General features: G+C 43.4%; 1 protein-coding gene across 5 annotated transcripts in view; it reads right to left on the bottom strand.

Annotated features, from left to right (window-relative positions):
• nup98 (nucleoporin 98 and 96 precursor) overlaps window positions 1-24,284 on the bottom strand; it is a 47,134-nt gene extending 22,850 nt beyond the window's left edge. The window contains exons 1-21 of one of the 5 annotated variants that reach the window (XM_030068437.1): window positions 24,118-24,284; window positions 21,422-21,531; window positions 19,536-19,631; window positions 18,698-18,883; window positions 18,215-18,357; window positions 15,489-15,596; window positions 14,243-14,423; window positions 13,175-13,338; window positions 11,708-11,848; window positions 9,871-10,006; window positions 7,684-7,776; window positions 7,398-7,541; window positions 5,548-5,681; window positions 5,144-5,331; window positions 4,427-4,543; window positions 3,502-3,691; window positions 3,192-3,291; window positions 2,251-2,364; window positions 1,566-1,704; window positions 443-620; window positions 3-170 (exon numbers count right to left, since the gene is read on the bottom strand). In XM_030068437.1, the coding sequence (XP_029924297.1) occupies window positions 3-170; window positions 443-620; window positions 1,566-1,704; window positions 2,251-2,364; window positions 3,192-3,291; window positions 3,502-3,691; window positions 4,427-4,543; window positions 5,144-5,331; window positions 5,548-5,681; window positions 7,398-7,541; window positions 7,684-7,776; window positions 9,871-10,006; window positions 11,708-11,848; window positions 13,175-13,338; window positions 14,243-14,423; window positions 15,489-15,596; window positions 18,215-18,357; window positions 18,698-18,883; window positions 19,536-19,631; window positions 21,422-21,500 (2,799 nt within the window). In that variant the 5' untranslated portion in view covers window positions 21,501-21,531; window positions 24,118-24,284. The remainder of the gene's footprint in view (window positions 1-2; window positions 171-442; window positions 621-1,565; window positions 1,705-2,250; window positions 2,365-3,191; window positions 3,292-3,501; window positions 3,692-4,426; window positions 4,544-5,143; window positions 5,332-5,547; window positions 5,682-7,397; window positions 7,542-7,683; window positions 7,777-9,870; window positions 10,007-11,707; window positions 11,849-13,174; window positions 13,339-14,242; window positions 14,424-15,488; window positions 15,597-18,214; window positions 18,358-18,697; window positions 18,884-19,535; window positions 19,632-21,421; window positions 21,532-24,117) is intronic. The other 4 variants (XM_030068441.1, XM_030068440.1, XM_030068438.1 and 1 more) reach the window with 4 other exon arrangements.
• Window positions 24,285-27,903: the final 3,619 nt, after the last annotated feature.

The following is a 27,903-nucleotide window of genomic DNA, read 5'->3' as shown; positions in this document are numbered from 1 at the left end:
ACCTGAGCCTGTGGCGCCACCTGCTGCTGGGAGGGGGAGAGCTGCTGCTGCTGCTGCAGTCTGGAGGCAGGAAGTGATGTCATCATCTTCAGCTTCTTGGGGTCGGCTTTGGGCGGGACCTCCTCGTCCTCGTCCGAGTCCTGCAGGCCGTACTTGGAGAAATGGGCAACCTGGGAGGGAGAGGCAGGTGATCAGACAGCTGTTTGTTTGTTTGTTTGTTTGTTTTCTCCAGATGTGCAAGAAGACAAAGTGACAGTCAGAGCTGCACTTTTCATCTGTTGCTATTTGTCTCCTATCTGTCTGTTTCTATATCGTCATGAAATGAACACAGTGGCTTTTCTGAGGAAGACGTCACCTTCACGTCCCATCAGCCTCGGGCTTTACTTTTCTCACTTCATACGCTGAATAATTCATGAGCAGTGACGGAGTGCTGCCGCCTCACCTCGAACACCCAGGACCCGGTCTCGGGCCGGTACTCCAGGAAGCGAGCGCCCTGTCTCCGCGAGGCGCTCTCCAGCCGGCCCTCGTAGTTCATCTCGGTCAGACGCTCGGGGCTCTTGATCTGCGTGCAGGTCGTCTTGTCGTTGGGCCAAACGCCGTCCAGAGTCACCTCCGCCCGCCTGCCGGGACACACACAGGAAGGAGGTCAGTTTACAGTTCCAGCCAGAGCCTGCTCCGCCACGCCGCCGTGACAGGTGAGCTACCTGGGGCCTACCTGTGAGTCACCTGCAGGGCCAACACCGGACATCTGGGGCCCCTTTGGTTTTACCATGAACAGATCAATGTGGGTCCAACCTGAAACCTTTATCTCACTTTCTAAAAGGAATACTAAAATGTTTTCAAATACACATGATCCACTGTGTAAAGAATTTTTTTTTTCCCACTTTGACAGAGCCAGGCTAACAACTCCCATAAACTTCAAGTCTTTATGCTAAGCTAACAGGAAATGCCACCTAAAGAAGGAGGTGAGAACGATCCTGGATCCTCATCTCAGTCTCAACATGCTGGAAAAGGATATTTTGCCCAAAATGTTGTAGGATTCCTTTAACAAATTCACTTGAGTTCTGTTTAGTTTTAAGTTTTTTTGGGGGGGGGTTCTAGCAATATTAAGATCACCTCCTTGCATCCCTTTACTACCTCCCTGATCATTTCAGAATCAAATTCATAATCCTCCTACTTGTGTTTAAATCTCTCCGTGGTCTCATTCTCACCCCCAACACCACCAGGTCCCGCAGCTAGAGTCTACCAAACTTTTTAAAACAAAGGCTGTCTGAAGATCCAGTTTTATTTCTTGACTTTTAACTTTTCTTAACCTGTTTTCATCTTTTAACTAGTTCCTTTGTCCGGATAAGGATAAGCACCACTGGGACCTTATCGACCTCATTTATTTTGTCTGTATTTTATTGTGCAAAACTCACTGCTGTTTTATAAGTGCTATATAAATGAAATCAACTTGAAACTTGTTTTTTTAAGCAACAGCAAGAGAAAAAGAAAACTCTCATTGGATGTGGGGGCCGTAGACGCTGTGCCTGATCCGCCCAGTGGGCCCACTTCCTGTCGCTCACCTGTTAAGCCCCTCCCCCTCGGCGGGCTTGTTCTTGTCGTCGGGGTAGATGATGACCTCCTTGCGTCTGAAGTGGACGATCTCGTCGAGGTTCAGTCCCGTCACCTTCACCTCACCAGGGAAGAACACGGAGCCGTAGCCTGCCGGGGCCAATCAGAGCACAGCGGTGAGGTGGCCGCCCAATCAGAGCTCACGCACATATTGAGGACGGAGCCAGCGGCCTAAAGGTAAATTCTGCTTTTTAACTACAGCTGGTTCAACTCAGACGGCCAAAAAACAAACAAACAAACAAACAAAAACTGGCTCATCAGTCCAGTTTTCTTGTTTTGGCACGTCAGTGTTGAGCGCTTCTCGACATCAGTGCACTTTCTGCTGCAGGCAAGACGTGCAGTCAAAGAGTTGTGGACCTCTAAAAAAAAAAAAGCTGATAAAAACAGTGAAACTATGAAGGGCAAGTGAACTGTTCAGTAAAGGAGTTGAGGTGCAAACTGCACACTTAACCGTGTTCTGTATTCACGTAAAACACCAAGTAGAAAGAACCTCCTCACTGCACGCTGAGAAAACTAAGACTTCAAAGCCCTTTTTAAAACCGATAATTTAGATTATGAGGCATTCACTGTCCGGCCGGGAGCTCAGGGTGCCGCTCCAGGCTCCTGTCAGGTGACACACACGATGAAGAGTTTTACCTTTCCTGCCCACGGTGAAGTTTTCCACCACACACTCTCCGCTCTCGTCCACCATCTCTGCCAGCTCCTCCATGGAGGGGATGGTGTAGTACCCCACCCGGCTCAGGACGATGCCTGACACAGGAAAACACAAGACACCTCACTCATTTTGCACACATTCATTCAGTCCAGTGAAGGCCACATGGTTTACTGAGGCCAGTGCCGTGACAGGAGCTTAGCTGGTCACCTGTATCATGCGGTTCACCTGTACGGAGGCGTCTGCACTCATTATGGTCCTCCACTCATTAATACAGGTTTTTCCTTTTATTTATCAACATCTGTATGTTTTTAATGATGATCACTGATTCTTGAGAATTTGGATAAATCATATCCCACTAAGAAAAATGCTATTTCTGCTGGAAGTTTACAACATTTTAATGAATAAAAAGAATCAAGGGCATAATCAGGGGGTCCTTTGCACATTTGTAAGGTTCTTTTATAGGTTTATTTTTAATTTGTATTAATTTAATGATTATATGTTGGCCCATGGCCTACAAAACCAGTTGTCCTCAGAAAGGAGATAATCATTTCAACTTGATTAAAACAACAAAAAGTAATAATTTCATTGAATAATATCTTTACCACATGAAAGAGTACATCATAATATGTATTAAAAACTACAAACGATGGGTTTTGAACAATATTTACTATTATTTTGTGGTTGCTCAAAATGTGTCCCACATATTCGTCACCACCGTCAGATATTTATTTAAAAAATAATAATAAAAAAACTACAAGGTCAGTTACATTCCTGAGGAGCCCTTTTCAAACCTTCAGCTCTACTGCACCGTCAGGTTTTCTGTGTGACGGTGATGACTGAAGTCTGAAAAATGCTTATAACAGAGCTCAGGATTCTTATTTTTTGTACCAAATAGTTAAATAAAGTTGCTGCTGAGTCTGACCTGCAGGGTGAGGAGACTGCTGCACCTCCTGCTGCTCCTCCTCTCTGTCCTCCTGCAGAGACTCCTCGCCCAGAGACGCTGACACCTCCTCACTGCTCATCTGGACACACACACACACACACACACACACACACACACACACACACACTCACTTAAAATGCTACATCAAATACGTATCAGATATTTAAGTGGGAGTTGAAACAATGTGATTCTGCACATTTTTGTTTAAAAAAAAAACCTCCAGTGACACACAGTGGAGAAATCAATCAAACATCACTAAGCCAGGTGTGGCCCCTGGCTGCAGGTTCACCTCCAGGCCGTTCCGGGCCGGTTTGTGTATGTTGAAGTCGATGAGGGTGTCCTGCAGGCCGGCGGGCCCGCGACTCTGCGGGATGGGCTTGGCGATGGGGTTGACGTAGAACTGGGTGACTTCCAGGTCGTCGTCCGGCCGCCCCCCGGGCCCCGGGGTCTCCTGCACCTCCTCCTCCTCCTCCACGTGGCTGCAGGGCGCACAGAATTTTTAGATTCTACGTGGTTAATACCAGCGTCCAAACAACAGAGAGTCAAAGGGAGGAAAAAAGCCGCACACTGCTTCTACTGCTCCCCCCAACAAATGTAGGCTACACAACACAGATCAGAATACAGAAGTTACAGCAATGTGACAGTCGTCTTCATCAGGTAATCAAACTTTTCCTGCTGCCAGAGCCGTTACCACCACTGAATGTTATGGCATTAAAAAAACCAAAACAAAAACATATTGCAATTATTAAAAATATTGTGATATGATTATCGAAACTGCAATATAGCCAAGTGTAATATCCAAATCACAGGAACTGCAATATTTTGATAAAGGTAAAATAACTGACCAAACATTGCTGTCAATAAAGTTTTCTGGTGCTACAGAGACGCCCTGAACTGCAAATTGTGTGAGCAAAAAGCAAAAAGAAAAGAAAAAAAAACGCACACACACACACACACACACACACACACACACACACACACACACACACACACACACACACACTACCATCATAAATCACACTGGACTCACAATTACAAGAGGATTTTAATATCAGCCTAGTCGAGTCTGCACTGTTGTGTTTCTGCCACAAGGTGGAGCCAGTGAGTCTGAACAGAATCAACAAAGCCTTGCAGCAGAGTGACGTCTCACTGGCTTCAGTGTGTGTGTGTGTGTGTGTGTGTGTGTGTGTGTGTGTGTGTGTGTGCGCTCTGACCTGTGCCCGTTGTGTGGGTACTCTGACGGGGATGCCAGGTCGTCGGTCTCTTTGCTGATTGGACTGCTGTACTGACTGCTGTTCAGGTTCTTCAGCACCAGCTTCTTGATGCTCTTCCTGTCACACACACACACACACACACACACACACACACACTAAACATTACAAAGCAACAGTCGTGCAGGCGTAGTGTGACTTAAATATCAGTGACTCCAGGCTGAGGCAGACTGACAGCTAAATGTGTCCTAAAATTTTCAACAATCAATAATCACAGCATGTTCCATCACTTCCTGTCAAATAATAAAGATGAATTTGGTAAAGGTGTAACAATCCTTTCAGAGAACTGACGTGTCAATCATAAATTCTGGCAATTCAGCTGCACCGAAATCAAGAGAAAAAAATTCTGATTTCAGCCTGAAGCCATGTGAAAGGCTTTGAATTGAAAGCAAAAAAAAAAAAAAAAATCATGTAGCTATTTAATGAGGAATTTCATCATCAGATCCACCATCAGACACGCAGCAGGAAAGGTGCGAGCTTCGAGTTTGACTGCGAGGTCAGAGGTCAGAGGAGCGACACAACGCTCAAAGTGCCGTTGTGTATTTAAGTATCGCTCCCACACGCCGCCCTCAGGCCTGCCTCACACTGTGACGACAATCAATGCCACCTCCTCGGTCTCAGTTGCCATGGCGATGGGCAGGCGGGCGGGCGGGCGCGTACCTGGGGACGAAGGCTCCGTTGGTGAGCGAGGGCTCGTCGTCGTCCAGGCCGTCGAACAGCTGCGACTTGGACGAGCTGGACGACGTCAGCGCTTTGGGCCGCACGCGGGTCGCCGGCCGCGGCGTCAGCTTGTAGTGAGTGGGTGTGGTCAGAGCCTTCTGGGCTGCCGGATTGGTCGGTTTCAAACGCTGTGAGAACACAAGGTGAGCTGTGATTGGTTATTCAGAAAATGGCTGAATTGCAAGTGTGCTCTTGCTGCAGTTTCCTCTGAAACAGCTTCTCTTCTGCCTCTGCGGTGCGTTTAGGTACCAGCTGACTGCGGTGCGTTTAGGTACCAGCTGCTTCTCATGCAAAATGCTGATGATGTCATCAGCGCTAACACAGCATTAAGCTCCTCCTCTCACCTCCTCCTTCTTCTTGGGGTCGGACAGCGGGTTCCTGAAGAGAGGCGAGTCTCCGAACGGCGAGTAGGCGAGCGCGTTGAGCTGCTGCTGCAGCATGGCCTGCTGGGCCGCCGCCGCGTTCGGGTCCGTCAGCGCTGCAGGAGAAAACAAACGCACCGTCACTTCCTGTGGAGCTCAAACAGCATCACTGCACCGCTTCACTACTACTGCCCTTTATCACTGCACAGCGCACACACACACACACACACACACACACTGCAGCTGCAGACAGCTAGTGTTTTCACTGTCTTACACACACACACACACACACACACACACTCAGACAGAGACAGACAGACAGGTGGCCAGACAGACAGACAGACAGGTGGTCAGACAGACAGACAGACAGGTGGTCAGACAGAACGACAGGTGAGCAGACAGACAGACAGACAGACAGGTGGTCAGACAGATAATCAGACAGACAGAAAGACAGACAGGTGGTCAGACAGACAGGTGAGCAGGCAGACAGACACACAGGTGGTCAGACAGACAGACAGACAGACAGACAGGTGATCAGACAGACAGACCGACAGGTGGTCAGACAGACCAACAGATGATCAGACAGACAGACAGACAGACAGGTGGTCAGTCAGACAGACAGGTGGTCAGACAGACCAACAGATGATCAGACAGACAGACAGACAGACAGGTGGTCAGACAGACAGACAGGTGGTCAGACAGACCAACAGATGATCAGACAGACAGACAGGCAGACAGACAGACAGGTGGTCAGACAGATAATCAGACAGACAGAAAGACAGACAGGTGGTCAGACAGACAGACAGGTGGTCAGACAGATAATCAGACAGACAGAAAGACAGACAGGTGGTCAGACAGACAGACAGGTGGTCAGACAGATAATCAGACAGACAGAAAGACAGACAGGTGGTCAGACAGACAGGTGAGCAGGCAGACAGACAGACAGGTGGTCAGACAGACAGACAGACAGACAGGTGATCAGACAGACAGACAGACAGGTGGTCGGACAGACAGACAGGTGGTCGGACGGACAGACAGGTGGTCGGACGGACAGACAGGTGGTCGGACGGACAGACAGACAGACAGGTAATCAGAGAGACAGGTAATCAGACAGACAGGTGGTCAGACAGACAGACAGGTGGTCAGACAGACAGACAGACAGGTGGTCGGACAGACAGACAGGTGGTCGGACAGACAGACAGGTGGTCAGACAGACAGGTGAGCAGACAGACAGGTAGCAGACAGACAGGTAGCAGACAGACAGGTGGTCAGACACACAGACAGACAGGTGGTCAGACAGACAGACAGGTGGTCAGACAGACAGGTAGCAGACAGACAGGTGGTCAGACACACAGACAGACAGGTGGTCAGACACACAGACAGACAGGTGGTCAGACAGACAGACAGGTGAGCAGACAGACAGGTGGTCAGACAGACAGGTAGCAGACAGACAGGTGGTCAGACAGACAGGTGGTCAGACACACAGACAGACAGGTGGTCAGACACACAGACAGGTGGTCAGACAGACAGACAGGTGAGCAGACAGACAGGTGGTCAGACAGACAGGTAGCAGACAGACAGGTGGTCAGACAGACAGGTGGTCAGACACACAGACAGACAGGTGGTCAGACACACAGACAGGTGGTCAGACAGACAGACAGGTGAGCAGACAGACAGGTGGTCAGACAGACAGGTAGCAGACAGACAGACAGGTGAGCAGACAGACAGGTGAGCAGACAGACAGGTGGTCAGACAGACAGGTAGCAGACAGACCGACGGGCAGGTGGTCAGACAGACAGACAGGTGGTCAGACAGACAGGTAGCAGACAGACCGACGGGCTGCTGCGGAGCTCCAAAGCCCAGTGTGTTGGTTCCGCTGTTGAATCCAGTGGCTCCAAACGTTCCGATGGTTCCCAGTGTGGTGCCCAGTTTGTTCTGCGTGTTCCCAAACAGTGTGGTCTGACCCGTGCCCACTGCTGAAGACACACACACACACACACACACACACACACACACACACACACACACAGAGGCTTGTATTAACACGCCTGCTTCATGTGTCCAGAGCGCTGAGTCAGCATAAGGAGGGCAGATGAGTCAGCATGTTTCCTGCTGTACCTGCTCCGAAGCCCGTGCCCAGCCCGGTGCCCAGGCCTCCCCCGGCCGGCTTGTTCCCAAACAGGCTCCCAGTGGCCGGGTTCGCACCAAATCCTGCACACACACACACACACACACGCACACACACACGCACACACAGCCTACTGGTGATCATGCCAGCCACAGCAACACAGACCTCACAGGTTCATTACCAAGTATCCACTAGGGAGGGGCGATATATTGATATATTGATATCTTATATCATATTTTCAATTTGAACATTTAATATGTATTAGTGAGTTTTGTATTGTGTGTATTTTAACATTCGTATATTTCTTGGGTGTGGTTTTCATATAAGCCTCTATAGGTTTCTAACCACACCTCACACATTTTTCTTGTTTTTTGTCGTTGTTTTTTTTTTTTTTTTTTTATAAATGTGAGTGCCCACCTTTCTTTTTGTATTTGTACATGCGTGAAACAAACAAAGAAACAAACAAACAAATAAATATCGATATTGTGATATGAAACTAGCCATCGTCTGGGATTTCAGATACTGTAATATCGTGATATGGCTGTCTGCTGTCTTTTCCTGGTTGTAAAAGTAAAGTAAGCAATTCTTTAAAAACACTACTTGTTTTATCTGTTTGTACCTGCTTGGTCATCATATCCACATTACTGATGATTACTTAGCGAAAATCTTGTGTATAAATATTTTATGAAAGCACCAACAGTCATTCCTACAACATCGTCACAATATTGATGAAGATGTTTCGTCATACATTATTGTGATGTTTGATTTTGTCCATATCGCTGACTTATTAATTAACTTGGTACGAGCGCTGACAGTTGGCCTACATGCAGATAAATCACGTATTTTATTGCATTTAACAGCTGAAACCACGTTTTAGTTTGAAATGCTTTGGTTGTATTTCTAAGAGTTAATGTTAACAGCCCAGAACACAAGGCATTATGGGTAGAGGGAGACCAAATGACGTGTAGCCTGTTTCATGTGTTCTCTACTTGTCTGAGCACCACAGAAGAAGAGGCAGACATACTGGGGAAACTTACAGGAAGTCTGGTGTGTCCAATCAACAAGCTGCAGTTTAGTCATGTGACTCCTGTTTGCAAGCTCCGGCTGGCTTGTGATTAGTGTTGCAAAGGGGTGGAAAGTTTCCGGTAAATTACCTGGAAAGTTTCCGAAAATGACCGTGGGAATTTTCGCTCAGGAATATTGGAAATTTTCAGGAGATTTTTGCTGTCACGTTTTTTTCCAATTTTCCCGAAAATTCCCGGGAAAATTCGGCTTCGGGAATTTCGGGAATTTTCGTTTTTTTTGTCATCAATTTGAATGAGGTTTTTAAAAAGTTTCCATGGAAATTTAAGTTTAGGAATTTTGGAAATTTTCGTTTTTGTTGTTAAGGTGAATGGGGCAAAAATAAACAATAATCAATAAAATGAATGTCAGCATCAATATCACCACTTTTTTTAGTTGCTGAGGGGGACATACAGTGCTGTGAAAAAGTATTTGCCCCCTTCCTGATTTCTTATTTTTTTGCATATCTGTCACACTTAAATGTTTCAGATCATCAAACAAATTTTGATATTAGACAAAGATAACCCAAGTAAATATAAAATACAGTTTTTAAACACACCAGCAAGTCCACCTCTGAACGGTTTGAAAAAAAAACAAAATGAAGGTTTTGGAGTGGCCTAGTCAAAGTCCAGACTTAAATCCAATTGAGATGCTGTGGCGTGACCTTAAACAGGCCTTTCATGCTGAACACTTGGCTGAATTAAAACATTTCTGTAAAGAAGAGTAGGCCAAAATTCCTCCACAGCGATGTAAAAGACTCACTGCCAGTTATAAAATTCCTGAAAATTCCCTGGAAATTCATTATAATGTAACATGTTTGCATGCATATCTGCTTAAAACAAACCAAAATGTTTATTATGTATAGATGTATATGATCGAGTGAATGCAGTGAATATACATTCCTGAAAATTCCTGGAAAATTCCCGTTTATTCATGTTTATTCCCATTAATTTCCAAAAATTCCCATGGAAATTTTCCAACTGTGAAAATTCCGGGAATTTTGCAACACTACTTGTGATTGGTCAGTGTGAACGTACACAAACCTAAAAGCACAGATGCCAGGTCTGACAGTGACTCTGCGGCGGGGCAGGACGGGGGGTTACAGCAGAACTCACCAAAAGTGGACGTGTTGGTTCCGGTTCCCAGAGTGAGCGCCGGCTTGTTCCCAAACAGCCCGGTGCCGGTGCCGAACGACGGGGCGCTGGTGGTGGTGGTGCCGAAACCTGCCGTCTTGTTGCCGAACAAGCTCTGCTTTAAAACGCACACACACACACACACACACACACACACACACACACACACACACACACACACACACACACACACACACACACACACTGTAAGTTTAATCTGCATATCACAGAGATCCACTGCATCAAAATAAAGCTTGAAAAATGACTTTGGGTTTTCCCAGGTGGCCAAGAGGAAAAACTAAAACATGCTACACTTCTAATTCTATTTCCATTTTAAAAAAGGGGAACCAGTGATGCAGGTTTGTTGGGCTACGGCGGAATAAACGATGGACGGACAGTGAGCAGCAGTCCAAGATAAATCACCTGGAGCTCTTAGCGGTGTTTCTCTGGTGAGAACAGACAATACGATAACGGTAGCCTGCATCACACAGACTGATATTACGGAGCTGCAAACACCTCCCGTGCACCATGGACGACCGTGTGGGTCAGCCCCAACGGCCACAATAACAACGGGTATTATCATGCTAACACACTGAAAATCATTAGTAGCCCAATGATTTTAATGATCATGCAATTTTTAGCGGTGCTGCTAAGAATTCAGAAGCTGTGATGCGTCGCTGCAAAGTGAATACAGAGGAAACGCTGTTGGCAAACTCTACAAAAGTAGATAAATTTAAGCCTCACATAAATGTGTGAGTTTGTGGTTGAAGCAGCCGCCTTATAATGTTCTGCTTCTCAACACTCAGAAACCACACAGCTGATGATTGGCTGTGGAAAGCAAAACGTTAGAGACTACTTTCCCTGGCGGAGGTGGAGGCGGAGGAGGAGGGAGCGTTTCAGTGTGAAAAAGTCCTGAAAACCCAACAGTACCCGGGTTTCCATCCACCTATTTCTATTCGCATTTTCAGAAATTGCGGGGGAAAAAAAAAAAAACAAACTTGGATGGAAACGCCAGGAATTCGAAAAACGGCCAAAAATTCGCTTGGAGGGGGTGGATCTCTCAGCGTATCCATAAAAGAAAATGCGACTTTTTGCTGTGGAAACAGGTTTTGCGAATAAACGATGACTGGACCGGATACCACATCACACTTCTACGTTACAGTCTTATTATTAGCTATTATTATTGTTATTATTATTAGTCTCTTATTCCTTATTTAGGAAGTTCAGCAGGAATCTGTCTATGATCAGCTGTTGAGTGTCAGCTGAGTGTTTGTTGTTGTTCAGTCGACACACAGACGCTATCTTATGATGTCATCTCGCGGCGCACTCTCCTCTCAATAATCGCAAAACAAAACTAATGGAAACAGGCATAAATTTGCATTTTCTTTTGCGCAATTTGACAAAATTCGCTCAAAAATGTCGATATATTTGGATGGAAACCAACCTAGTGCTGCTGCTGCTTTTAGGAAAACTCCTGTGGAGGACTTTATTGGGCTGATGGAAAACTGGAGTGAAGAAAGTGTGAAGGCTCTGAAAGTTCATGTTCATATCGTAGTGGAATGAATGGAGGAAAGGGAGGAGGAGTGATGTGGCAGCTCTGAAAGCCCACTGCTCGCTCTGGGAGGAGAGCAGCATGAATATGAAGTTTATACATTCTATAGCTCTTAAGCCCTGGTATGGTCCTTTAAACAGTGTTGATGTGTTCGAGGCTGGAGCTGTCCTTTACCCACAGTGTGCTGGGGAGATGTGGGAGATGTGTAAGGTGTGTAAGCACAGTGTGTTTCCACAGATTCACACACTCCCCTCCCCTGGTTTGTACCTGTGTGCCAACGTTGCCGAACCCGGTGTTGGTCTGACCAAACAGCCCACTTCCTGTCCCGAAGCCCGTGGCTGTGCTAGTCTGAGCCGTGGCGCCGAACAACCCGCCCGCCTGAGACGCCGCCGTGTTCCCAAACAAACCCTGAAGCACAGGAGAGGACAGACTTCACACAGCGTCCCAAACCTCACAACCCAACAACATGGGGATTAAATTGGATTAAATTCTTCTACAGTCTCCTGAACCAAAGGTTATATGTACATGAACACAATAATATAGTAATCACAATATTTTGTGTGGTAATACTGTATCAATACACAGACTCCAAGTACCGACACTGTATCACCAAGAATCAATGCAACATTTCTGGTCAGTCTGTCCCATTTAGCTTCAATTAAAAATGACTGAAAAGAGATAAACAGAATGAAAACTTGACCTTCCCTCCCTCCAGAGACTTAATATGCAGTTGAAAAAAGATAATAAATTGCAATATATCGCAATACTCGACATATAGCAAAATGTTTAAAATCGCAGTACAATCGTATCGTGGTGATTACGACCCCTTGAAAATACTGCATACGGACTTAAATATAGCAATATTTGACTAAATCAGCTATCAGCCCAGGCCTATTAGACTGAGTGGAGCATGCAGAGAGAAACACTCCACATTTGTAACTTTTCTCATGTTTTATGTTGGCTTTATCAGCATAAATCATACAGCGAGACGAGCGTCTTGTTCTGATAAACTGGGAGGCTGCAGATTAACAAAATTTCAGTACAGTCACGCTCTGGGTAATGCAAGCCTCTGACATTTCAAAAGTAAGCGTGCATTACTATCTAGGGAGGATGAAGCACAAAAATCAGTTCATGGGGCTTGCTACTGAGCTTTCACCCGATCTGGTTTTAATTTCTTATTAACGTCATGTTACAATGTGCAGTCCTAACACCTGGAAGGGACTTAGCATTTCTGAGCCGTGAGTTTCCGGACCAGATTTGAACCCAATGATTATTCCCCACAAGGTTCTGGATGTCAACAGAAAATGAGGTCCGGTGAGGGGGAATTTGACGTTTTGCTGCATAACATAATTTACAAATGTTAAGATCTTAACTGCAAACTCGACATGAAGCTATCGTGTGCTTTAAAAAGTAAGTTGATTGGGGTTGCAAAACGGAAAGTACTGGGATTAACTACACATCAAGCAGGTGAACTCACATTCTGCTCTGTATCTGTATTTGTTCAGCTTCTGTCAAAGGTTTAAACCGCCCCTGTACGCTAGCTAGCTGCTTCAACGTGACATCAGTTTCCTGCCTGTTTGTTTATTTCAGTTGATTTGTGCAGATCACTGTGCTAAATAAATGTGCGAGTATGAGTAGAACTTGTTGGCAACAGAGCTCGTCTTAAATTTTCAAAAGCCCTGTGTAAGAAAAACACAACAGCACATGGCTGTCGGGTGAGCGGAGCGTCCTCACCATGCTGCTGGTGTTGGGCTGGCCCATGGTGTTGGTGTTGCCGAAGGAGAAGCCGGTGCTCTGCGTGGTGGTCGTCTGGCCGAATGGCTTGAACAGGCTGCTGCCCTGCTGCTGCGGCTGCGTCCCGAACAGACTTCCTGTGGCCGCCCCGAACCCGCCCGTGCCTGAGGAGAGAGAGAGACGCCGCCATTTCATTTTAAAACCCCGTTCCTTACATTTTATAATGAGTCCAAATGTGAGGTCACCCAAACGCGACCTGTGACCTGCCAGCGAATCTTAGGAACCTGCCGTCCGAGTTGGTGAGATCTGACTCTGAGCTTTGCTTTGACACACACATCACCAACCAAGTACAACCATGCCTTCTCCAACTCTGGAACATTGCAAAAGGTTTTTTTTTTTTTTTTTTTTTTTTTTTTAAATCTCAAGCGGGCCTTGAAAAAGTCATCCATTCATTCAGCTCATCATGACTGTATGACTGTAATTAGGGTTAGCGACCATTTTGGGTGCCGTCGTGTCGTTCAGCTTAGCCGATGTTCCAGAAAACTGAACACAGTCAGGTCAGCTCTGTCCTCAGACAGGAGGGGGAGAGAGAGAGAGAGGGAGAGAGAGAGAGAGAGAGAGAGGGAGAGAGAGAGAGAGAGAGAGAGAGAGAGAGAGAGAGAGAGAGAGAGAGAGAAAGAGGGAGAGATAGAGAGACCTGTTTTTACCTGTTTGTCCAAAAATGCTTTGGCAATATTGTATATAGTACAGTCATGCCAATAAAGCTTAATGAATTGAATTGAGAGAGAGAGAGAGAGAGAGAGAGGAAGAGAGAGGAAGAGAGAGAGTGTGTGTGTGTGTGAGAGAGAGAATAAAGCGGTGAATCAGAGAAATAACTATTTTCTGATCGTTCGGTTACGTCCAAGAGCACAAAAACCCTGAACCTCGGCATAACCCTGCGGAGGGCTTTCACAGTCAGTGTGAATGCAGTTACCTAACAGGTGGGAGGGAACCACCTGTTCCACACATGTATTCTCTCCCTCTCTCTCCCTCTCCCTCTCTCCCTCTCTCATTTCCAGCCCGACTCACTCGTGCCGAAGTTGGTCTTGGTCTGTCCAAAGGAGAAGTTGGTGTTGGTGGCCGAGGCTCCGAACAGGCCGGTGGCGGTGCTGGGCGTGGCCGCGGCCGCCCCGAACAGGCCGCCTGTTCCCGCAGCCATGGGGTTGGACGGGCCCTTCCTGCCGGCCTGGTAGTCCTCCAGCCTGAGCTCCTGCAGGAGGAACCACAGCAGCATGAGCAGAGTGTACCGGCCGACTGACTACTGATTTTACCATCAACCATGAAACCCTGATGGTTAGTTACGTTCTTTAAATGTTAAATGTCACAATAACCATTTTAGATTAGTGTGTTTTGAAAAAGACATGATGTGGTGTATACTGTCGAGCTACGACCAGTGAAGTCTCTTTACCATTTAGACTGCATTTTTCTCTTTTTATTTATTCTTATTTATCAGGGACGGTCCCATTGAGATACAACACTTGTTATTTGCACAGTGCACATTAAATTTGTTTCCACATTGGGGTGAAAACCTGCACTGGGGAACTTCAATAAACTTTGCTGGTTGCTGTTTTCTCTTTCCCGCCCATGGAGAGAAGCTGCAGACGTCTGCTGGCCACAGTGCTAATCATCCTTCATGCCTTTGAGTTGTGGATTTCACATGCTAGCATATGGTGATGATAATTTTACTGCAAACAGTCCAGTGATCATAATTTTAGTGGTTTTTCAATAATTTCAATAAACCTGTGATGAATTTGGTCCTAATAATCTTGATTTGAATTTTCTTATTGCCCCATCCTTTGTCATAACAGCTTCTAAGGATTTTATTATGATTAAAAAACTGTAACTCAGCAGTACTATCTAGCTCTACTTGCGACATAACTCAGGCCCTTTAGGATTATAACCCAAAGCACCACGGCTGTAAAGAAATTACAGAACAAACTTTGAAACACACAGCAACATCACAAAATAATCTTTGCATCGATAATAACTATGCAAGAGCAATCACTTTGATGAAACAGGAGGAAAAAATGAAGTGGCAACCAGCTAGACAAACAGCCAATCACTGATCACTTTCATTTTTTCATAAAATGTCCCAGTCATTGACCGATCAATCAGTGCACCCTGGTAAATCATATTCGATCACTGTAAAATGGCTCTGCAACATCAACAACTAACACCAGCGTGCGGCTGAGACGATGATCGCTCGTTCTCTGGTAATCTGTTCAGAATGTCGATCGGCTGATTGGGATTGAGACTTCGCCGAAACGTCACTCACCTCCAGCGACTTGTTCTCGTATTCCTTCATGGCTGTGATGCACTGGTGCTTGGTGTTGATGCTCGTGGTCACACCCCCCTTCACCATTGTGTCACTTCCTGTCGGAGGCTGAGGGGAAACACAACAGGGTTACCTGTTAAGGTTTTCCTTCCAGAGTGAGACATCCTGTGTTTCAAAAAAAGGTAAAAACTTAATCCCTTTTCAAACTTGGGTTCCTTAGGCCTAGGTTGACTAAAGTCGGAGCTAACTGTAGCCCAGGGCTCAGTCAGCCCCGATTCACATTGGTGCTTATTAACCCCGGGCTAACAGTGAGCTAACAGTTAGCCCTGGGTTAGGGATTCACACTTGAAATCAAAGGTTAATGTTCTCTGAACACGGTGGCACAGCTTTCACTGGATACCAAATAGTTTTCTACTGTTGTTATTCTAACCTTGATTCACACTACACACCTGAAGCCTCACTTTTTGGAAAAAGCGTGCTCTGGAGCTGGGTTTACTTAGCCCTGGGCTAAGTGATGGGATATCCCACATTCTGGGTTGCAAGTGCGAACAAACAGTCCAGAGCTAACTGGGTTACGTGTAGCGTGAAAATGGCTTTCTTGTATGTTTCCTAAACATCAACTTACTTCACCAACCTTCTGCATTTCTACCATCCAATCCAATTATTGTCAGTGACACAACTTTCTCCTGATCTACACTGGAAGCAAGCAAATGGATCAAACTAGCGCTGGGCAATATATTGATATTATATCAATATCATGACATGAGACTAAATATCATCTGGAATTTTGGACATCTGGATTATTTTTCACTACCAGCTTGCTCATCATATCCATATTCCTATTAACTGTTTATCAGAAATCTCTTACGTGTTGGACAGTTGTCCCCAACATATTGTCATCCCGGACCCCATCGCGGGTACCGCACAATTCGATTTGATTTCGATTATGGGATCATCGATTTTTCGATTATAGCGATTATACCAATTGTCGATGCGATGCGATTATTGGTGCCACGGTTCTTCGATTATTGTGATTTTTACAGCTATTTTCCATGCAAGACTGATTTTGTGTTGATCCGTGGCTAGCTTTGTAAATAAATAGCCCATAAATTAACTCATGTCACTCTCAAAATAAAGATTTTTTGAACATTTGAGTAGGAATTATTTTTCAAAGACAAAATATTTTCAAATTTTCAAAGACACAAAATATTTTGACTATGTAATCCAACATTTCACCCAACATTGCCATGGAGCACAGCCCCATCTAGGGGCCAGTGAAAAAATTGCATAAGCCAGTTCCATCATAACAAAGCGCAACTCAAAATTAGGTCCACAGGCACTGCAGTACACCACTGACTATAATTTCTGCACAGATAAGTATGACTCCCCTGGACCTATAAGACACTTTAGTAAGGTCATTAATTCACGTAAACAACAACATAATTATGTATCTCCATCAAATTTTATTAAATGGAAACATGTTCCATTTGTAAATGCAGAGTGACATTTTTACAAGGCAACAACAGCCTTAACTACAATCACAAAGACAAAACCGCCTTAATCCAAGGCAAAACAGTGCAATCTTCAAAATAAAGTCAGCTTATTCAGTCTGGAATTCGCCATCATAAACCGACATATAATGGCAAGCGAACAATAAAAAGTGCATTCTTCAAAATCAAATAATTCAACTTAGTTTGGATAAGATAAAATACCGTATTGACCCGCATAAAAGACGACCCTGATTTTAAGACGACCCCTCTTTTTCAAGACCGCAATGCGGCCATTCGCCGGTAATCGCGGCATCATGCGAGCCTACCTACTGGTTTACATATGCAAGTACAATACAGGTGTATTTGCTTAGACCCCCAATATGCTTGGCTGATCAAAAAGAGAGCCCCAGATAAAGACACTACTACCCAACAAGAGAACAATCTATATCTTTTTGAGATGGCTGTTTCACCTATTCAAGATGAAGTGATGTGGAAATGGCACTAAAAATGGCCAGAAATGGCAATTTATGTACAAGTTTGCTCTTGTGATTTATAGATAAAGCCTACATTGTGATTTGGGTCGCAGTGGTTTGTCATTTTTAAAAAATGGGTCCCCAGAAAAAAAGTTTGGGAAACACTGATGTAAAACATCACGATGAGTTGTGATTTTGATGAATCTAACCCACCACTAGTCCATACTGCCCAGCCCTGGATCCCACGCCAAACTTACTGCAAAATCTGGCATCTTCTAGCTGCTTTCCTTATCAGTGAACATGCAAAGATCCCTGATCCTAACATCAGAGACATTCTGTCCACACATCAGGAGCCACAGAGCAGCACTTTTACTTCAACAAAACATCAGCTTTGACACTGACTGACTGTTGTGTTTGCTGCTGCCCTCCGTGGTGTATTTCTTTTACAGCAGATTGAGAGAGAGACTGATAAATGTTGGAATTTAACTTGACCTAACTTTACCTTGACCTTTAACCTATGCAGAGGACCCAAACAATTTAAGAAAGTGCCAACACATGCTCTGCAATGTATGTATGTTTAGAATTTAGCAGGTGAGAGGGAAAAGAGCATTTCAAGGCCACACTCAGCCTCAGTTGCCTTTTTCCTGCCAAAGTGGCTCGAAAAAATGAAATAAAATAAAATAAAAAAAGAATTTAAAAAAACAGTCTCCCAGCTGCAGCATCACCCTGGCAGTTTCCGGCTCCGTGCGTCCGCAGTACTCACGTTGAATTTGAGGGTGGTTCCTGGCTGCTGGGTGGCCGAGAAGCCGGAGCCTCCGAACAGCGAGCCTGAGGTGCCGCCGAAAGGGTTGGAGGTGGTGTTGGTGGATCCAAACAGCCCGCCACTGCTGGTGCTCGTCCCAAAGCCTGTTTGAATCATGTTTATGACAACTGATTACTGTTCATTTATTATATAGGTGCTAGTGATTTCCTGTACCTTATCATCTAGTTTTCAGCGCTACAGGATTATTGAGTATGTTTACATGCACACCATATTCCTGTTTTAACCGGAATATCCTCAATATTCCAGTTGCACATGAGTCATGTAAACACACCGAACCCGATTAAGCTCATATTCCGGTTGGAGAGAATTCTGAATCAGACCCCTGGCATGTGCCTGTTCTAACCTCAATACTGTGGCATTTTAATCATAATTGTTTTCAAGTCTATTTTATGTCTAAAACTGAAACGGACTGAAGTTACTAACTGCCAAAAGAGGCGGGTTTGTTTGCTCCAAAGGCGCTGTTCTGCTGGGAGAAGAGCCCTCCGCCGGTGCCTGTGTTGGTGCTGCCGAACAGGCTGGTGGACGTCCCGCTGGCCGCTCCGAAGCCGAAGCCCGTACTGGTGGAGGATGTCACGGGCTGGGTGAAGGTGCTGGACCCAAACAGGCCGCCTGTAGGGGTTACACAGCAAAGGCAGTCAGCGTGAGCTATGATGTGAAAGAATTATTATTCCAAGCCACCTGCAGTGATTTTTTCACTCAGTCCTTAACACTTCAGCAGTGATGTTGTAAACTCCAGTAATCTCCCTGATGATGCAGACACAGCTTCTTACCTCTCCTTCACTGAACAGGATTGGAAGATTCAGTGAAGGAGACCGATTCAAAACAGAGCAACTGAGCCGGCGAGGCCGGGGCTGCCACTGAACTACAGCTCAGGAGTCAAACAGCTCGCTCTCCCGAGCACCCAGTTAAGTTGAGTTGAGTTTTCTGCAGTTTCTTTACGAGGCAAACAAATCTGGACGAGAAGTCACACAATTCACAAAATGGCTTATCCATGCATATACCATCTGGGAGAGTACTCTTTCCTGATTGGCTGGAAGGTGTGCATTAACACCGTGTATTGCACATGCAGTTCAACTCAATTTAATCAGCGTTCTGAATTCAAACACAGCTGAGTTATCATCTTGATAAACTAACAACAGTAAGCTCTTGTGTCATAACCTTTTGATGTAGAATACAAAACTTTCACCACAAATTTGTCGATTATTAATTCCAAGCCCTGGTTTGCTGGATCAGGAGTACAGGAGAGAGAAAGCTGACGTACCAGGTTTATTCTGTGTGGCACCAAACAGTCCTCCAGTGTTGCTGGTCGCCCCAAACGCCGACGTGCCGAAGCCACCCGTCGTTCCAAAGCCAGTGTCTGAAAACACAGAGCGCCTGTCAGCACGTGGCTACACAACTACAACTTCACTCTCCAGGAACACACACTGCTGGCAAAAAAATCTGTCAATCAAATCATCAGGCCTAATGATTGTTAGTAATGACTGACACCAGGCTCAAATTTAGAGTTTTGTATCAGAGATTTTACCCAAGAATAATATCTGATATCAAAAGCCCTGGGTAGCATGTCAGAAATGAAAGAAAACTTTCTTCATTTTTGTATTTTTGGCACACACACTCACACAAAGCTGAGTTTTATATCAATTATTTTAGATAGATAGATAGATTTACTTTATTGATCCCAAACTGGGAAATTCTTATGTTACAGCAGCATCAATAGAAACATAAAATAAAGTTAAATAGAATACCCAGTGACAACACAGATAAGGTCTGGGCCTGACCTGTTCAGTTAAAGTTTCAGACCGGATCAGTACTCGGTATTCCATCCCTAACAACCTCCATCGCAGTATTTAAACTGAAATGACGCCGTGGCTTCACGCTTTCATTTCAACTCAGGACTCAGAGTTTGCCTTGCAAATTCATGACGGGTGACAACATTTGCACTGCAGAGTTTACGGTGTCGACTTGAGACAAATGGATGCCAGAACAAGACACAGTGCACTGTCTTCCATGGAAAATACCAAACGTGTGCATGCAGCAGTATTTCTTTTGGAAATAAATAAACACTGAAAGACACTAATTGTCCCTGTAATTGTCCCCAAGCAAACAAAACAAAACAAAACAAAAAAACAACAGTTGAATTTTTGCTGTTTGATCTTCAGAAAACGGCGCTCTGAAATAGGCTGAACGATACAGTAATAAAAAGTCATATTGCAATTCATTTTACACATATGACTAACAATGTCAGTAGGACTGTTAACTTTGCCTTATACTTTTTATTTTCAATTAAAAGGCCTTTAAAATGATGATGGAGTGATATTTGTCAGGGTCTGCATCAAAGAAGTATATATAATATTTATAATATATATAATAATAAATACAATATAATAATAAATTTTAGATTTATTAAGAAATTGCAGCTCCTGCGATCTGGATATTGCACATGGCCATATTGTGATTTTGATAATATTATGATTAACAGTTCATCCCTCCTCTGAAATTATGAATTTCCAGCTTACATAGACTGATCTACATTCCTCATTATAACTTGTTGACTTTTTCATCTATCTTTACTTTTGTTAGCATACTGCACTACAAACTATAACAAGTAAAGTTTGGCTTTTTGTCTGTTCTTTTGTTTTTTTCCTCTTATAATTGGGCGACGTGTCGTGGGCTTGAATTCTCCTGTCCTGTGATTTGCATCTTGTAAACGAAAGCTGGGAGCCCTTCAAACTTCTAATTCTGGTATTTTCATCTCACTCCTATTTGATGACAAAAATGTCATATTTCATTATGTTTTTTCTCAACAAAGGCTCGTTTTGGTTTGTTTTCATCCCGGAGAAAAGTGTTATTGGCAAATGCTTTTTGTCATAATTCTAGTCAATAAAATTGACTAAAAAAAAAAAGAGCTAATTTTTAATGAGTTTCACATTGAAATGACCACAGCATTCCATATCAGTGCAAACATTTTGTTCATTTCATCTTCTTGCTCTCCAATAAAGTTCACACATGTCCAGGATTTAGACTACGCGCTGCCGTGTGAACCAACTGCAAAGATGAATAAGCAGGTGGTCATGTTGCTGTTTCTAGAATCTGGTGCCTTCAGGACACACAGGTCTGCACATTTCAGTCCACAGGCATTCCACCTACTTTGCTGTCCGAAGGTCGATGAAGTCCCAAAGCCCCCGGTCCCTCCCCCGAAGGGAGTTCCAAACGACTTGTTGAACATCTTGCCCCGCTAGCAGGTCCGCATAAGTCTGCTGTGTGGAGAAACAAAGAGTTTTCACAAATACATTCACAGCAAATCTGCATTCTTCTTCTGTTAATGCCCTGCCTGCCGTGCCATGGCAATGTTTCCTCTGCCTTCAGCCTGTTGTCGTGTTTCAACTAAATGGAGAAACATGTAACATTTACAGTGTGAATTTAGCCAAACTGTCACACAAGTGCATTTATTTGCATCACTCGCTCTCTCTCTCCAAATATTTATATATATCTATATCTATCTAAATATATATGTACACACACACACACACACACACACACACACACACACACACACACAGTGTCTCTTCCTCAGCTCCAGCTGTCCAGTCTGATGCGGTTCAGCTCAGCAGCTCTGCCATAAATCCTACCTTTAAACAAAGTTTAAAATGTTCAGTTTGTGTTGATATTGTTGAGAATGTGTCCCTTTAATTCTGTGTTTATTACTGAGGTTGTAGTTTGCAGAGGTTTTGTACATTTTACTTGAACAAAACACAACGTCCTTATTCTTGGAAGGCCAGCACTCATCATTCAGAGCCTCTGAACATCTGAGGCAATTAACACATTATTTATTTTTTTAATATTACGAAGCTTCCAAACAGATTCAACTTAATGGAACAGTTTTAAATGGAAGCAAAATAACAATGATCCCCACTAGCAGCGAGCAAAAGCCCTCAGCGGACAGCAGTCAGTAAACACTACAAGCTGCACACCTGACTGTCGCTTCCAGGTTGTGATGCTCAGTTTAACAAACCGAGGTTCCCCGTCAGGCCCAGAGCCCCTGATGATTCACGACACTCAGATAATCCTTCGTCTTGGACTGTTCATCTAAAGTTCTGTTAGAAGCTGAATAAATCGCTCTGTGTGCTGCACTCAAACGCATGGCCGGCTGTCACTCAGCAGCTCGCAGGGGGAGCGACATGCTGTCACATCTCCAACTTTCCTGGCCTGCTGAAAGAAAGGCGCACTTGTTTATGACTGCTTTATAATTCTGGGTCACAGGAATTGGCCGTCCTCACTGCGGGGTTACCGGCCAGACATAAAGTGGAGATCCTGTGGCCTGAACTTGGAGGTCTGGCGGCTCCGCTCTGCTGCGAGCCCGGATAGTCCAGTAATTTTAGGCCAAAATTGGGGTCAACCTAGGACAAATTGCAAGAGAAGCAAACTCAACTGATTCTGTATCCTCAGTTTGTCCTGAGTGAGGGGAAAAAGTCCCAAGAAATCCCATTGGTGGAAAGTTTTGAAAATCACCTATTTATGACCACATATTACCAAAAACACTGTTTTTAACACACAGGGGAAAGGGGTTCAAAATTTACTTTCAGATATCACTATAAAAATTCACAAGTTGATTACACACACAAAGACAAGAAAAAAAGTCAATTACAAGTTCTTTGAATTATTCTGTTTACACATGCATATCACACATTATCTGATTTGATATGCGCTAATAAGTAATATAAGGAATAAATGCCAGAAGTGACATTTAAACAGTGAATTAAAAGGTTATTATATATATACAGTAACCTTGAATTAAAAGGTTACTATATAAGAGTCAATTAAAAAGTTACTATATATATTGTAACCTTTTAATTCACTGTTTAAATATCTCTTCTGGCATTTATTCCTTATATTCCTTATTAGCGCATATCAAATCAGATAATGTGTGATATGCATGTGTAAACAGAATAATTCAAAGAACTTGTAGTTGACTTTTTTTTCCTTGTCTTTGTGTGTGTAATCAACTTGTGAATTTTTATAGTGATATCTGAAAGTAAAATGTTGAACCCCTTTCCCCCTTTTGTGTTAAAAACAGTGTTTTTTGGTAATATGTGGTCATATAGAGGTGATTTTCAAAACTTTCCACCAATGGGATTCCTTGGGACTTTTTTTCCCCTCACTCAGGACAAACTGAGGATGCAAAATCAGTTGAGTTTGCTTCTCTTGCAATTCGTCCTAGGTTGACCCCAATTTTGGCCTAAAATTACTGGACTATGAAGTGGAGATCCTGCGGCCTGAGCTTGGAGGTCTGGCGGCTCCGCTCTGCTGCGAGCCCGGCGGCAGGCGCAAGCCAAGCCGTGCGGAGCGTGAGGTTTCTGCCTCCCGGCTCCACGTGTTGTCGGCCGAGCAGCAACCAACCAGTCGCAAGGATTCAAGCAGCCAAAACACTTCGCTCCTCCAGCCAGCCGCGCCGGTTTCCGCTGGTTCAGACGCCGAGCCGCGTCACTCGGCACGCTGGATCCAGATCAGGCCAGTCTGTGCGCCACAAGCCAGCACAGCGGCTAACGCCAGCTAGCATGAGAACTGCTAACAGCTATGCTAACGCGTCAGCTAGCTCCCTTAGCCGCCAAGACTTCAACAAGTCCACTCTTCCCACCCGGGGAGCCATGTCAGATTTTATTTAAGCGTCTAAACTCTCACTGTTGGTGAATATTTAACCGATTAAACACACATTCTAGAAACTCAATTCCAAGCTCATGCTAAGTGGCGCGTTCCTGCGCTAACTCGTTACCGTTGCTACGTAAACGTTAGCAAAACAAAAGCAAGACGCGTGAAAATCAGTTGTTAGTGACAGCGACATTTACCTTCACCTGCGTTTGGTTTGGCGATGCAGTCCCTGGATCAGCGTCGCCGCTAAAAGTGACAGAATGAAGTTGAAACTGTTCCGCGATTAAAGTTTCCTCAGCTCAACACCAGCATAGCCAGCTAGCTCTGACAACGAGGAGGGAAAACCGCAGCGACGAAACCAACAAGAGGCGATGCGACGCGATGTCATACGTCACACGTCATGTACCGACGTGCTCCCTCTCTTGCTGCGTTACCGCCATCTAGCGGTCACACTGAAACTTACGTCATGTCTTAGATAGATAGATAGATAGATAGATATATACTTTATTCATCCCGAAGGAAATTTACAGTTTTCAGCAGTATCCACAGAGTACAAGATTAGGTAAATAAAAAATAAAGAATATAAAAAAATAAAGAATAAAAGATGACACTCGAGATCGAAAGATCTAAGTACCCAATGTGCAAAAAACAATGTGCAAAAAAAACAAAAAAAACAAAAAAACAAAAAAACAGTGTGCATCGATGTATACAATGTGCATAGATGTGGGCAATGTGCAAATTTACAGTATAATGTGCAAATTTACAGTATACAGTCTTTACAGTCTTTACAAACATTTGAATAAAAAATGGTATTTGCAATGCAATTATTTTCTCAGAAAGCATTAAAAAAATTAAATACTTTAAAAATATTTTGCATATTTCTATATATGTAATTTGTAGTATTTCTTTTTTTAAATTATGCAATATTATTTATTTATTTATTTATTTATTTATTTATCGTTTCCTTGATGGTTTTCGGATTTTTGTCCTATTTTTTTAGGGTTAGTGTATTTATTTATTTATAGATAGATAGATAGATAGGTATACTTTATTGATCCCAGACAAATTCTCGATTTGTTTATACATTTATTATTTTCTTGATTTGACCAAGACAGCACGCTGTGAGCTCTAAACCTTGTTTTACAGAAAGTGACTGCATTTCCTTTGAATCCTGGAGTCCTGTGTTAATCAAATGTCTTTACACCCCGCCTCACACACACACACACCCCGTGTGTGTGTGTGTGATGATGATACGGCGGAGGGACAAGACGTCATTTTGGTGAGAAAGAAAGAAAAAGAAAAGAAAGAAAGAAGCTCAAAGCTCAATAAAGTGAGCTCTTTTAATTGATTTGAAGTGTCTTTTATTGGTTTTTATAAGCAAGTTTTTTGTTTTGTTTTGTTTTGTTTTTTTTAACCTGGTGAGTTTATGACTTGTTTTATTTCTGATATGTTTTATTGATTTCATTTTATTTTCTGCTGCCTCTGTGAAACCCTTTGTAACACTGATTTTGAAAAATTATAATTATTATTATTAGTAGTAGGAGTAGTAGTAGTAATAGTAGTAGTAGTATTCGAGGTGGCAGTGGTTGTACTTGTATGACATTACCCACACCAGATTTTCCAAGTATAAGCAGTAGTGTGTCTATTAGAAAGAATAAGGGATCATCAGTTTCCACGTCTTCTTCATAGAAAACATGGTTATCATTATTAATATTATAATAATAATAATTCTTCTTCTTCTTCTTCTTATTGTTGTTGTTGTTGTTGTTGTTGTTGTTGTTATTATTATTATTATTATAATCATCATCATCATTTTCATCATCATCTTCATCATCATCTTCATCATAATCATCAGTTAAGTAAACTAAGTTTCTGTGTCATTTAACTGAGGGATGAAACGCACTTCTTAGGTTAGTCTTTATTGTATATTTTTAGTCTTTATTGTCTTTATTGTATATTTTTAGTCTTTATTGTCTTGATTGTATATTTTTAGTCTTTATTGTCTTTATTGTATATACTTCTGCATCTATTCTATTCTATTTAACTTTATTTTATGTTTCTATTGATGCTGCTGTAACATAAGAATTCCCCAGTTTGGGATCAATAAAGTAGATCTATCTATCTATCTATCTATCTATCTATCTATCTATCTATCTATCTATGTAATGATGACCTCTGACCTCATAGGTCCCTGCAAAAGTATCTCTGTTTTGCGTCCATTCACATTCAGCAGGTTCATTAGATTTTTTGTGCAAAATGTCGCAGTGCTGCCTGGATCGAGGAAGGCATACGTCTGAATATACTTGCTTCCTTTTGCCACCTTAACCCTGACTGGAACAATAGCAAGTGCACAGCCTCTCCTGGCCCCAGTGGCATCACCTGCTGAAACAAGAGCACTGCTTATGGGGGTTTCTTCTGTCTCAGCAGTGGCTTTCATTTGATTTTCCTGTCTTGGGCCTTTTGCACTGTGAATATGAAGTACAGATGTTTCATTGGACAAACTTGACACATTAATCTTCTTTTACAATTTTTGCTTGGATGACCTTTTATTTGGCAACCAAAGCAATATCCATGGCTTGTTAGGAATTCAACCTTGTTGTCATGTGACTGTGTTTTGAATTGTGAGCAGTCGATCAGAGTTTCCCATGGCAGAATCCACAGGAAGGGATGATGGGCCTGAGTGTGGTTTGACGAGGTTGTTGTGGAACAGATGATTGTTTTACAGTGCCTCCTGCTGGCTCTGTATTTACTGCTACTGAAGTAGCGAAGCTGCTGTTTTTGCCTCTCACTGATTTTGGTTCACTTCTGCTTCTTGGGATAGACTTCTTTGTTGTCATTTGGTCCTGAATGTCACCAAGCATTGGATCCAGAAGCATCTTAGCCTGTTTTTCCACAAAATCCACGAGGTGCTGAAATCTAACTTTCCTGCCAGTTCTCTGTTGTGTCTCATAAGCTGTGGTTCGCCACCTTTCTCGGAGTTTGTAGGGTAGTTTGGATGCTATTAGCCTTAGGTTTGATGGAATCTCAAGTTCCTCTAAATACTGTAAATCTTGCATTACATTACAGCATCCTCTCAAATACATTGAATATGCATGCAGCATTTTCCCATCCTCAGCTTTAATCGCTGTCCAGTTCAAGGCTTTTTCCAGGTAAGCTCCAGAAACCTTCATTTCATTCCCAAAGTGCTCCTTTAAAAGGCGCCTTGCTTCACTATAGACCCTGCCCCATCCATGTGCAAACAGCTGTGAACCAAGTCACTAGGCAAACCAGAGGTGAACTGCTCAAGATAGTAGAGTCTGTCCTGATTATTTTTAGTCTTACCTTCAATCATGTGTTCAAATGCATGGCTAAAAGATTGATATGACAATGGGTTACCATCAAACACAGAAATCTCTCTTGCAGGTAACTGAGACAGGTTTTGCTGTGAGACAATGAGTTCTGCTATGTCATTTTGTCTTCGAATAACCACATCCAAGTTATCATGAGCAGCATTAACAACCCCCTCTGCGTCATCTTGATCTTGTGAAGTATGGGTTATGGTGTGATTATGATTTACATTTTTTGTTTTGTGTTTGACTTAAGATGGTTTGGTGAAGTGGAGTTTTATGTATTGCACCTAACTGCACAAATCCCACATTGCTCTCCATTGTTTCTGGTTCATGGTGAGAGTCATAATACTCATTCAGTGGAAGTGGAAGACTTTGATTTGCGTGATACATTTGATATGCTGTTCAGGGGGTCCAACTTTTGATTGTGCAATTTCTCTTTTCCATGTTTCAACATCTTTAATGAAATAATTCAGGTTAGTTATTCTGGGTTTATACCAGTCATAGTAATCATTTCCCCTTTCCTCTTTCGATAAGAGCTCTTGCACAGACTTATGAGCATTTTTAAATTCATCCACAGCACCTTTAAACGCTTCAAATGTGTCATTGACTTTATCAGCATTTTTAACATCAGTCATCAAAGCCTTTATTTCATTT

The sequence above is a fragment of the Myripristis murdjan genome, chromosome 14 (assembly GCF_902150065.1).
Source record: "Myripristis murdjan chromosome 14, fMyrMur1.1, whole genome shotgun sequence".
Taxonomy (NCBI): domain Eukaryota; kingdom Metazoa; phylum Chordata; class Actinopteri; order Holocentriformes; family Holocentridae; genus Myripristis; species Myripristis murdjan.
This window is presented reverse-complemented; position numbering and strand designations above follow the sequence as displayed.